This window comes from Sprattus sprattus (genome assembly GCF_963457725.1).
Source record: "Sprattus sprattus genome assembly, chromosome: 13".
NCBI classification, from domain to species: Eukaryota; Metazoa; Chordata; class Actinopteri; order Clupeiformes; family Clupeidae; genus Sprattus; species Sprattus sprattus.
In genome coordinates, this window is record NC_137911.1 from 14,259,765 (window position 1) to 14,272,717 (window position 12,953).

The following is a 12,953-nucleotide window of genomic DNA, read 5'->3' on the forward strand; positions in this document are numbered from 1 at the left end:
GTGATCAGTTCAAATTCTGTTTAACTGCATTGTTATTTGTTCAAATTAAAAAGAGAAAAATAATAATCAGGTTAACAGATCCTGGAATAATCTTGTTGTACATTGAACATCTGGTTCCAAACTATGATTTAAAGCAGATTTTCTTTATGGATATTAAAGACAATTTTACGTTTTACATAGAGAAACAACTTCCCCAACATCTTCTGTAAAGCCGTGTCACCATGGTCAAGTCATAGTATCCCCTGCACCATGCATTAAGCAAACATTCTTCAGCATCATCAGGCCATGGTGACTGAGAAAGGTGCCAACTGACAAAAACATGGCAGAGATATGGCCATCTTTTTGGAGTTACTACTTTTTTATTGTGTTCCATCTGCAAGATTCATTACAGAGCAAGTTCTGGACAAGATGTTGAACTTGAAGTCCTGAATACTGAATAAAGTAAGAAATTGCTTTCTATTGCAATATCTTCAGCAGTTATAACCACAATGTTAATATGCTTGCACTAGAACGGTTGAACTGTGGTCCACAGAACTGATGTGCGTTCTTGTATCCATTTCACATCCACAAATGGTTCCACAGGATGTGATAACTCCTATGGTAGATGAACAATTGGAACACACGACACCATGGGTCTCGTTTGTCTTAACTCTCATTCAATAAAAGGGCTCTATGAAGAAAAAGGCACAACAGGTGTTAACACACTTTTGCCACCTATACTTTAGTCATCCACCTGCCCGGGATATCCACTGTACCAATGGGTTTGGTTCAACCGTATTGAAACAATACTGAGTAATGTGGTTGTTCCCTCAGTGTTAGGCTGTGGTTGCCTTGTCGTTTTTTGTGCCCTCCCAGAGCGTCCGAGTCGCTGGCGTGGAGTGTCCTTGGTCCAGTGCACAGCTGTCACTTACTCACCCCAGCTAACTCATATTTATAGCAGCAGCATCACTGAGAAAGGCGCTCTTTCCCTCTCCTATTCAAACACACACACACACACACACACACACACACACACACACACACACACACACACACACGCATACACGCACGCGCACACACACACACACACACACACACACACACACACACACACACACACACACACACACAGTAATATACACACACACAGTCTCTCTCTCTCTCTCTCTCTCTCTCTCACACACACACACACACACACACACACACACACACACACACACACACACACAAACACACACGCAGTCACAGTCACTCTCTCTCTTTCTCCAGGCACAGCTGGTCCTTACAAGAAAGGGAGCGAGACAAAGCCACACGCCTGGTCTTAAGTCGATCCAGCAGCCAGGCAGCCAGCAGGCCCACCCCAAAGCAGGCCCTGGCATGTGCCCGTGGGAGGGGGGGGGGGGGGGGGGGAGTAGACGGGGAGAGGTAGGAGGACCCTGGCCTGGAAGTGTGAGCATGACCTTTTTCAGTAAATCGCCAGGGCTCGGGGGCTCGAGATGAAAAAAAAACACAACAGCTGCATGGTGCCATTTAAAGAAGAATTGCTTCAACACTTCACCATTCAAAAAACGTCCCTCTAAGACTTCAAGGATGGAGCTCGACAAATAACTACTCCAAGACCACCCAACACAACAGACGCATGATTCAACACCAGACTTGTCATCTCAAGTCATGCAAGAGATCCACCTTGCACCTTCACACCAGCCTCAGACAGTGAAAGTTAACACTTAAACTCTCATCAGCAGCTGATAATTCACCCAAGCACTCTGATAGCTGATAGTTCAGGAGATGCAGCCTTCGCACCGCCCGCCATGCCCTGGCCCAGCTCCAGTGTGTGAGGCCCAACAGGATCGCTCTAATGTAGGACCATTATTTAAAACAGGCTGCCTGGGACACACGGACGCCTCCCCACCATCAACGGCAGCTGCTTGCTCACTCAGCCAGAAATCAAGCGTCGCCTCTCAGATACCAACTGCGGCGAACTCCCCGCAGGCCGGTCACAACTGGCCGAGCAGATCATGAACGGGTGGCCCAACTGTTGTCAAGGGCTGCCACCCTGATGCACAATCATCTTTTCTTTTTTTCCACCTTTGAACATCTGCAATATGACATTAGGTTTTAAATTAGATTAGAGATGCATTAGATATCAGATTTGTTTGCTTTTTTTAAACCTGGCCTGAACTGGGAAGTTTTGGTTGCGCCTTCAGAGATTTTTTACGAGGAGAAAAAAGTAATCATTAGAGACACAAACAGTGTGAAAGCTCACATGGACGATTCAGTCATTATCTAATTGACAATATTTCCATGGTGTTTCCAAGTTAATTGATAATTAGTTTAGGATTTTGGGCCAGTGCTGCCCTCTTTTGGTGGAAGTCTGGAATGTACAGTGGTCCTAATCGCCGTAGACAGCAGGACAAACACTGCACTAATCTGGCACCCATCTACCTGACCAGAACCTGATATGGGTCAAACTTGCTCCACAATCAGCTAACTTGGACATAATTCAGTGCCAGAATAGGCTATCAGTAGCCATTTCCTTTTTAAAACTTATTTTAGGAAAATGGATTTTAAGAGATAACTTTATTTATCAAATACAAATGGTGGTTATTTAAAAAAAATCTATATGTTCACGTCCACTGGCCGGCATAGCATGGATTGATATAATTAGTTGTTGGCTGATGCCATTCACCCAGTTCATGCAGTGTGTAAGCACTAAAAAGAGGAAGCCATAACAAAAGGTCAGCGTGGCGCATGTGTGTGAGCGACAGATAAAGGAATTCACAAGAAAGTAAAACAGGGATGTTGTAGACTTGCTCTATCATTTTACAGATGCAGCATGTTCATCCTGGTTTAGTGGTGTAATGGACTAAATTAATACAGCTATCAGTGCACCACTGGATTGATTTTTTATATGCCAAACTGTTTCTGTTTTTTAAAACCCTGATTTTATAACATGGAATGTGTAAAGTGCTCTAAAAATAAAGATTACAAGCCGGTTTCACCTTTGTTTATTAAATGTTCACAAACTTCAAATTTTGGAATGAAAAACAAGAGAAAATGACATCTTCCACTTATCAGCACAGACACCAAGGACTATTGGATCTGTGTAAACTGGTTTGTGATACACCACCAATAGTACCAGCTCCCATCTGAACCCATGTTCTTCTGCCGTCTCCATCCAGGACTCCTCCCGCCAGAGGAGCACCTCTACCTGGAGTTTCAATGCATTTGTGAAGAAAAGTATACATTTACATTCATGCAATACAACAAGTATGATCTGGACAAATTATTTCTGGCAGTTTAAGCTCCTAAACCGCGAGTTGTAGTTTCACTGACACATTACTTACACTAACAGGTACTGTACATTTATAAATGCTTATTTATAAAAACAGGTGTTTTTCATGGATCTATTGTTTAATATGTAAAAAGGTAAAACTCGCAGTTCATGTCATCCATACCACAAGGGTAGTCATGTAACAGAGGACCACCACAACATGTGCATTTGATAAAGAATTTATTGAAAAGATATATATATATATATCTGCAAACACACAACGTTCAGTGATTTAAATGTCTTGCCCTGCAAGTACACACCCCCCATACAGCAAAGGACACAAGTTTAAAAAAGGGGGGGGGGAAAAAACAAAAAAAACAATGGGGATATAAAGTTTTGATACTAATATTAAAAAAGGAGCAAACAGGTTGACAGGTCCCCTAGTGATTGAAAAGATTTACGTCTACTTTCACAATGGACATACAGCTGACACACAACCATTGCTTTAAATACTTTATTACAGGAAATACACAAATGTACACATTCATATGGAATTATTGCAGTTAAACATGCATATAAAATATGATCAAATTGGACTGGATTTGTAATGCATCACTACAGTTTAAAAACAGTTCAAGCAACATTTAGTCATTTAGTTAGCTTCTTAGTCGTCGACAGCCTTCCAATTACGACAAACAGCTACAGCAATAAGCCTTGTCATACCGGTCAGTGTAACTGTAGAGATAAAAGGCATGTTTTAGAGTAGACAACAGTCTGTCTTGAGTGTTTCAGCTGTATAGTTCTAGATCTCAGTAATGGTTTTCACCTCGTCAAGTACATTAAGAGAAGACAAGAGGTCCAATTACATAAACCATTCCTTAGTTTGAGTCCATCAGAAGGAGGTAAGAAAGATATTTCACCTAACATTTGAAATCATACTTTGTCATAATGTTATCAGTATAATTCCTGGAATAGCCATGGAAATTCTAACTGCAATTAGTGTGAAGAAATACCCAGGTTGCAGGTAAAGCAAGTCCACCTTAAAGAGTATAGGTCCGAGCAGGATTGATTGTTTTCCCTGCAGGAACCTACTACAGAGCACTCAAAGCGCCTAAAGCAGAGCAAAACCAACTAAAGACCAACCTACAGCGCCCCCTTCAGGACAGCGGTTAAGACTGCACATTCTTTGGGGAACCCCCAGAACGTAGAAGAATACATTAAAAACAGTCACATGTATCTTCAAATATATTGAGTCTTTCAGGAATAGTACAATATAGTAGGGTAAGGAGATATTAGACAGGAGGGTAAAGTATGTACAGTTGTTAGTAAATGTCAATGTGGACATTATATGTGAAAGCCATACTTATTCTATGCTTATGCAGATGTCTGTGAGTGGAACTTACGCCTCACTAAACGGAACGTGTTATTTTGGGTCAGATAGATAAACCAGACTTGGGCAGTGATTTGTGATTGGAGCATTCAAAGATTCCCTGTCAGACGATGGTTGGCGTGCCTATGTCCAATAGCCATGCATTGGGTGGAAAGTTTCATTTAACGCTGGAGGTTAGGTGGAATAGGCCGTTTCCACCGTTAAAATATGGCCCATTTCCACTTTAGAGTAATGCAGACATTGTGTGTGTGTGTGTGTGTGTGTGTGTGTGGTACTTACTCTATGGTAATGCAGAAGGTGCAGCACAGGCTGGAGCAGCTGATGCACTGCTGGGTGCAGGAGGAGCAGACCGGACGTTCACACTGGGGGCAGGGCTTTCTAGACGAACCAGCCTTTAGGCACACACAGCAGCCTTCAGGAGCCGCCACACCACCTGAGGGAACACATACTTACACACACACACACACACACACAAACACACAGTTAGGAACAGCCCTCCAAGGCACAACAAATGATCAAAATCATGGTTTGATGCAAGTAGTGAAATATAACGCTATTGATTCAAATGGAGAGTTTCACACAGTAGTGGGCACCCGTTCTGAAACTGGCCTAGAATCCTCAGACCATTGAGGTATTACCTGTAGCAGCTGTTGTTTTTCTGAGCTTGCCATCGAATCCAATCACTGTCTGTCCTTTGAGAAGTGCAGGGTTGCTGTTTGGCACAGTAGTCCCTTCTGGCTTTTCATCCATGGCCACATCCCATAGTCTTCCCATAACAGCTTTAGTCCCATTAAAAAGCAAGTTTTTGGTCTTTTCTAGAGGGCAAAATGGTAACATTGAAGAGTAAGTAAGAGTAAACACTGAAGTCATCCTAACCAAATTAAATCTGCATTTTTACAACTGAAGCGACTTCTGAACAGAGGTTCAGTAAAATCTTAAATATGTATATCAAAAATGGGTCTTTAACCCTCGAGTTTCCTCTTTACACTGCAAACTGAAGGTTAGGTTATTACCAAGCTACAAGAGACACCCATACCCGTTCATACTTCAGGAAACACAACGTGATAAGTGAACGAGGAGCTCCGTTGTGGCCATGGGAGGAGAACAATTGCATGACTGAACACTAGACGTTGTCGTTTCCGTATCGACTCCAAGGCTTGTTGATTTGCACTGAACAACAGCCTTTTACCAAGTGTATCCCTGCCCAAGCTAAACCCAAGTTAGCATAGCATGTGGGCCACCAAGCTCAAAAAGCAAACGTAAACGTTAGCATAATCTTCACATTATCCCCTTAGCTAACCAACGTTAGCCAACACCGTTTGCTCGACATCCATCTTTGAGAACTTTGAATAGCGCTAAATAAATGTGTTATTATTTTAATCAGCTATTGCTTGTCTGCCTTTCAACTGTTTCGTAATTTGCGTAGTAACTGTAGGTCACTTGCCAACAGGTAACAAGTCAGACCAAGTGAAACACAGACTCGAAAGCGGAACACATCATGTTAGATAGCCAGCTCCTACCAAGCCATCACACTTAGCCTAAGTTTGATCGGCGGCTACGGTAGCTGGTTAACTTCGAGCTCTGCCCAACGAGCTATCGTTGCCGCGAAGCTGTGGACACTTCTTCGGTCATAAAAACGATTCAAACGGTACCGTGAAAGCAGAAATTCCACTTTTTTTTACAGTAGAGTTAAAAAAAAAATTCAGGCTGTTTCAACAAACCTACCGTATATTTCCTGTCGGTACTTGTTTCCATTCACTCCTTGATTGCTCAATTCCTTTTGACTAACATGGATTTTATACTGTGAGGAGAATGTCTCCGTAAACGGACAGGACCTCTTAGGCATATCTAGAGTGGAAATAGTTGTGTTGTTGCTGGCCTGTAGAACCGCAAACAAGCTCTTAAACTCGCAAGCAAAAGGTAAAAGAAATGCAGTTTCGCGGGAAATCACCCAGACACTTCTTGGCTTTAGAACACTAGAATTTGAACACTGGCCAGACCCTCTTTATCACGTGTCCCTTCTTCGCTTCCTGTTTTTGCCATAATCGAATGCCCTCCACCTACTGGTTTGGAGTGAAAGCTGAGTATAGTCACCTACCAAGAGAATTTGTCCCTCTTGTGGTTGTACAATTACAGAAACACTCCACAATGTATTTAGATTTATTGCAAAGCCAAAATCCCTTATCCAAATTACACCAAATGAGTAACAACAACAAATATCAACAGCATAAAACATTCATGTTAAACATAATTTATGCATGTAGAAAGGAAACTGTCTTGTTTAATTGCCTTTTCCAACTATGAGTAAAACCAAACTCCCCAACACAAAATACAAAGTGACAGTAAGGGTGCAAGAGATACTTCTTGTTTTGACACTTTAATGTCAAGATAATGCCTCATCAAAAGTGACTGTCCATGAAAAAAAAGATTTTTTTCCCCAGTCACATGAAACTGCTCAAAACTGTCTTAGTCCCACACATATTTATAGTGCAAACAAGCAATGTGATTCACAAGAAACTGGTGCCACAACAACTATGTGTCAGAGTAAAACATTGCCTTCTGTAAAACTTCAGACAGAACCTCATCAGGAGATCAGCCATTTTAGCGTTGTTGCTTCCATAACTCGGATGAGGTCATAAAAATATCATGCCCACTGGAAACAGTTTAAGGTGAAAGGACAGCCAATAAAGTAAATGTAGGTGTGTGTAACGGTTAATTCCGTCTGGTATTAAGATGGAGATGGCAGATGGGACTTGTGATGAGACACTTCTGAGATGGGTCTGCCTCCATCTCAGTGATATTCGGAGGAACTTGAGAACCTTTGGATGAAGCTGAGGCATTTTAGAACGTCTTAATGATGCAGAGGCATTCTAGAACATCTGGATCATGCACTCTCTGGACGGTCCAACACCAACCCACTTAACTGTAGGGGAGAGAGAAGAGGGATGAATGTTGTTGCACGAACAAGATGTAATCATTCCAAGATTTTTTCCAATCAAAACAAAAAAGGGATTTTTGTTTTAATATCTTGATGTTTGGCCCTGCACCTTTAAACTTTTCCACGTACCCAAAACTATTGCTTTTTTTGGCTTTATATTTGTTTTTCCATAATGTTAAAGACTATCCTCCTCCATGGTTCAATAAAACTATGAATTCAATTGTTAACCTTTCTAAATCAGTAAACAAGATTAACAAGTGTGCAGATACTGACTTAAAAGCCTTATAGTGTGTGGATATTAACTTAAAAGCTTTTGAACTTACTGGGAACACCAATGTGATTCTCCACAAAGCGGATGTAGTTCTGAGCTTTTTGTGGAAGGTCAGCCCATTTCCTAGCAGCTGATGTGTCTGACTTCCAGCCAGGAAAGGTCTCATAATCTACCTCCACTTTGTTTAAAACATCCATGTTTGCTGTGGAAGAGAGAGAAAGCAATGGGACATTAAGTACAAACTCTCAATTATCATGCCCTTTGAATGATGTGGATGACAATGATCTGAATTCACACGCTCAAATAATGTAATCTTGTGGTCTTTTGATTAATCGCTAACTTATTACTTAAATAATTTCCCTGTATTTCCACCAACACGACTGCCCTAAGGCAACACCCTTCACTGAGAAGTACAACGCAACATAGAAAAATAATTACAGGGACATCAATGGAGCTTAAGAATAACATAATTACATGGGAAATGGTGGATTCGTTTTCCATTGATTTTATAAGCCACACCGACTTTGATCTCATCCATAACGTCCATAATGTCCAGTTTAGTTAGGGCAATCCTGTACAAGGAAAAACACAAAGTGACAAAAGACACAAGCCTTAATTCACATAAAATGACAACTTGCTATATGCTCTTATAGTATGGTTTGTATGATTTTAGTTACATCAATCAGCATAAGTCACTGCATCTTTACAGCAGAGGGTTGAAGATTTCTTGCTTTAAACGATGGGACTCTACAAGATGACCAGGACAAGCTGTCCATTTGCACTCACGCTGTGAAACCATTGATCATGTGGGCATATCTCAGGATGACCAGGTCCAGCCAACCGCAGCGCCTCTTTCTGCCTGTGGTCACGCCCACCTCATGACCTCGCGTCTGCAGCAGCTCTCCTATTTGCTGTAGAGGAAGAACATATAACATTCATAATACATCCTTTTCTCCACAAAATCCATCACATGATAGCCAGTCAAAACAATCACGTTTCTTATTCCATTACTGATATGACAGCATATTGAGGCTTTCAGACCACAAATAATTCCAAGCATTTGTTGTGCTAAGGAGCTTGGTGCAGTAACCCAATCTCTGACCTGGCCGTAAATCTATCTGTGACCCCAGGACTAGCCCTAAATTTATCTGCGGCCCATGTGACCCTTGGTGGAGCTATCAGGTTTTTTAACAGTTCCCTCACACATTCTGACAGCTGGTGGAGAGGGTTAATCCAGTGAGACCAACATGTTCATATGTGTAAAGGTCATGTCGTACTCACTGTGCAACAAGAGCCCTGTGAAATCTGTGTCAACATGCACATGACAATTTCTATGAATCTGTCACGACACTCGGCCCTAGCACAGGGTCACAGTCTCACTCTCACAGTTTCTGTACAGGAAGATTTGAACTTACAGTCCTAATTGGAATTGGAATCAGAATCAGAATGAATATCAGGATGAGAATCAGAATAAGAACTGGAATCAGACTCAAAATCAGAATAACCGGCAACAACTAGTTAGTTTTGGGATTTGCAGGAAAAAAGCAGGTCATGAGACTCACATTAAGTTGCTCTGTGGGAAAGGCCCCAATGCCAACCCTGGTGGTGTAGGCCTTGGATACTCCGAACACATCTCCAATATTTGCAGGAGGAATGCCAAGTCCAGTGCAAGCACCTCCCACGGTGCAGTTTGATGATGTCACAAAAGGATATGTACCTGAGAAAAAAAAAACAAAGAGTCTGAAAATCAAATCAATGATCCAAAGATACCTCCCTGTTAAAATGTCATGTTCTTGCTGTCTATCCACATCCCCAGTCAAAGAAGACCATAAGATGTCTTTTAAAACAGTAGAACAGCACAGAAACGACTCCTCACAAACTATTTACTTATCGATTTTATTATTAATCAATCATAGTCCTGCACTCTAGACCTTTCAGTTTTGATTGACGGGCTGAAATGATGGATGTGAATTTCCAGCATCCAGGGACATCACTAGACTGGTTTGCTCATTTGACCTGCACGTTAAGTGGATGTTTTCCCCTATACTGTTCCCCAAATTTGCTAGCAATACTAAGAAGTTGGCAGAAACCAGTTCAACTAAGGAATACTGAAGTCAGGCTTTCCTGGTTCACAACATAAATTGAACATTTTCACTCAGTTTTGACTATTATTTAATTATTTGATGTCTATTTTTGTGTGGATCGCTGTGCATGTAATTTCTTTGTGCACGTTATTTAATTGCTGTTAAGCACTTTGAGCTTCATTGTTTTGCATGAAAGGTGCTATGCAAATAAAGATTATTATTATTATTAATGTTGTCAAATGTTGATTCACACTAGACCAAAAAGCAAGGCCAACTGAGCTTTAGCTATGTTCTTTGAAATAAATCTGTTTTGTACAGCAGTTTGTGTTCTCATGCTTGAGAATGATGACGATGATGATAATGATGAGGAGGAGGTAGAGATGACAATGATTAAAGAGGCACTCTTACCAAAGTCAATGTCAAGGAGAGCAGCATTGGCCCCTTCGACAAGGATTTTTTTTGCTGGTCCATGAAGTGCCTCGTACATAAAATAAACACCGTCTTTCACCATGGGTCGAAGCCTTTCCGCATACTCCTAAAACACACAAAATAACACGTCATTAAAAAAAAACTTTTTTTTATCTTCGTTCAGAACAGGACCTTTCGCTTTACTAACCTTCAGCTGTTTCAACTGGCTGTCAACATCAACTTTAAGACCAGGATACATGGACTGGTACTGCTGAACAAGATTCTTGAATCTGGGAACAACAATGACGTAATATTTGCTAATCTCTTCGGTGCATTTTATCCTTAAATACAAGTAATCAGCTTCTCCAATGAAGATGGGAGATTCTATTGCAGTGATCTAGTCCTGTTATTCGGATATGCGTGTTTTAAACAATTAGTGAGATAGTAAAATGGTCTTACCTGGCAGAAAACTCTTTGAAGTCAGCTAAAAGGTCACAAATACGAAGCCCAGTACGAGATGCCTTGCATGTGTATGCGGGTCCAATACCTTTCTTTGTTGTTCCGATGCTGGTGAAGATAATCACGTTGTTACATTTTATTCACCGCACAAGAATCTTGTATGATTCTCTGCAAGAGTGTGTGTGGTGTTGTTGTGCATGTGTTCATATTTGTGTGTGTGACTGTGCTTGTGTATAAGGTGTTTGCTTGTGTAGTGAGGTGAACTGTGTGTGTGTGTGTGTGTGTGTGTGTGTGGTTAAAGAGGGAACAAGACCTGTTCCCCACCCTCACCTCTTTCCCTCCTGTTCCATTCTCTGTGCCTCCAGCATGCCATCTACTTCCTGATGGAAGTCAAACACTAGAGCGATGAAAGAAATCAACAGATAAGCAAAGATATTGCGCGCCACAAACCATGTTTGGATTATCTATCATCGTACTGTACGTCACTACACATTCATTTGAATGTGACCTTTTGTAGTATACCTATGTGAGCACGATCAGAGATGACCAGTCGCTTCTCCCAGCCTTTGAGACCTTTTAAAAGACAGAATAGCACAACACCTGTCATTTCCAATAGGACAAACCACAACCACTATGCTTTGAATGCGAGTGATAAATTAGCTTGAGCGGGTAAGGAATCTCACTTTACCTTTTTTCTCATTCTTCTCTCCCTCTTCAAACAAACCAGGTAGATGGATAACTACGCCGTTACCTGCACCGGACATAACATTTGGGGAATAAATCACATATGATGAACATCAGCAGTGGATTTGGACCAAAGCGAGAAGTGAAATTCCTCATGGCAAGAAGCAACACTAACCAATGACGGAAGTGCATTTGGAGTTGATGATTCCACTTGGGAGAAGATGGAAGTCGTATGCTTGACCGTCAACTACAACTGTGTGGCCGGCATTGTTACCACCCTGCAATTTATTAAAACATATAATTAAATCTCTCAATGACATCCTCAGGGGAGCCATCCGTTGAACATTTTCAGACCAGACAGAACCAGCAGATATTTCTGGCCTGGTCTAGTTGTGTGTTCAGAAGTGACCCTAGCCTGAACTTCACGATCTGAAGGCTGACTTCAGGCCCGCCAAGGGGCAAACTTGAGAGGGATAGGGATACCTCGCCTCCCTCTGTACCAAACAGGGCTTGGCCTTTTCCCGAAGTGACTGGCATGCCTCGTGCAGAAAGGGAACACGCTACACCCATCAAGTGCTCCAGAGCCCCTTCTGCAGGGGAAGGAGCTATTTTAACAGTCTTGGCTTTGGTCTTCTGACGGGGGGGGGGGGGGGGGGGGGGGTCTGGCCTTCTCACATATCGGGACAGCCTGGGAATGTGACCCTGCCGTGTTGAGGTACGACTAAAGCCTGAGACTGACATTTACTGAGGACACAGACAAACCCTTATGTATGTTGGGTGACAGTGACAGTAACAAGGATTTAATACTGGAAGAATGCACAAAAAGATTGTATAGCATATAGTCTTTGTGACTCACGCACAGGTATCAAAGGAGAATAAACCACTTTTGGTTGAACTAGTTGTAGTCTGTAGGATAACAATTCATATTTATTTAACCTCATCATAAGCATTTTGATCAAATCTAAGCTCCCAGTTAAGATGGTTCACATCAATAACAAGTGGGACTGGACTGAAAAAGGTTTTTTAATGATAACAATTTACTACCATTCAAAGTTATAAATATGCATAAGCTAAAGAGGGTGGATGGAAGATAATGAAATTAAAGCAATGTGTGGCCTTCTGGGAAGTCCATAACATAACCTGGCTGCAAATAAGGCAAGCATTTTACAGACAAAAACAGTTTTGACAATTATGCACAGTACCTGACACCTGCAAACCATGTCGGACTCCGTCGCCAATAAGTCGACCACTTTTCCTTTGCCCTCATCTCCCCATTGCGCGCCAAGAACTACCGTCACTTTGTTTCCTGTCTCGCTCCTCATTCTCTTTTGCCTAGTCGCGGGTGGATTCGTGTAGCTCTTATGATCGTTTTCTGACCAACCGGACATCTTTGTAGACTTCAGACTGCTGAAGTAGCGGTTGTAGAATGGTACAGCCTGTCCTGACCAGCAACTGGTGTCAGACGG

The 12,953-nt window shown here is 41.8% G+C and overlaps 2 protein-coding genes across 2 annotated transcripts; both read right to left on the reverse strand.

Moving 5' to 3' along the window:
* Positions 1-3,537: 3,537 nt before the first annotated feature.
* siva1 (SIVA1, apoptosis-inducing factor) lies at positions 3,538-6,701 on the reverse strand. The gene is made up of 4 exons (XM_080850102.1): positions 6,369-6,701; positions 5,282-5,458; positions 4,923-5,091; positions 3,538-3,988 (listed from the first exon to the last, which is right to left on the reverse strand). The coding sequence occupies exons 1-4, from the start codon at positions 6,487-6,489 to the stop codon at positions 3,940-3,942; spliced, it is 516 nt and encodes a 171-aa protein (XP_080706228.1). The 5' UTR covers positions 6,490-6,701; the 3' UTR covers positions 3,538-3,939.
* Positions 6,702-6,787: 86 nt separating this feature from the next.
* Positions 6,788-12,947, reverse strand: adss1 (adenylosuccinate synthase 1). Its single transcript, XM_080850101.1, has 13 exons — positions 12,690-12,947; positions 11,663-11,765; positions 11,492-11,554; positions 11,326-11,376; positions 11,134-11,200; positions 10,804-10,911; positions 10,553-10,634; positions 10,345-10,471; positions 9,415-9,569; positions 8,639-8,763; positions 8,327-8,424; positions 7,905-8,054; positions 6,788-7,566 (listed from the first exon to the last, which is right to left on the reverse strand). The coding sequence occupies exons 1-13, from the start codon at positions 12,873-12,875 to the stop codon at positions 7,514-7,516; spliced, it is 1,368 nt and encodes a 455-aa protein (XP_080706227.1). The 5' UTR covers positions 12,876-12,947; the 3' UTR covers positions 6,788-7,513.
* Between the last annotated feature and the right edge of the window lie 6 nt (positions 12,948-12,953).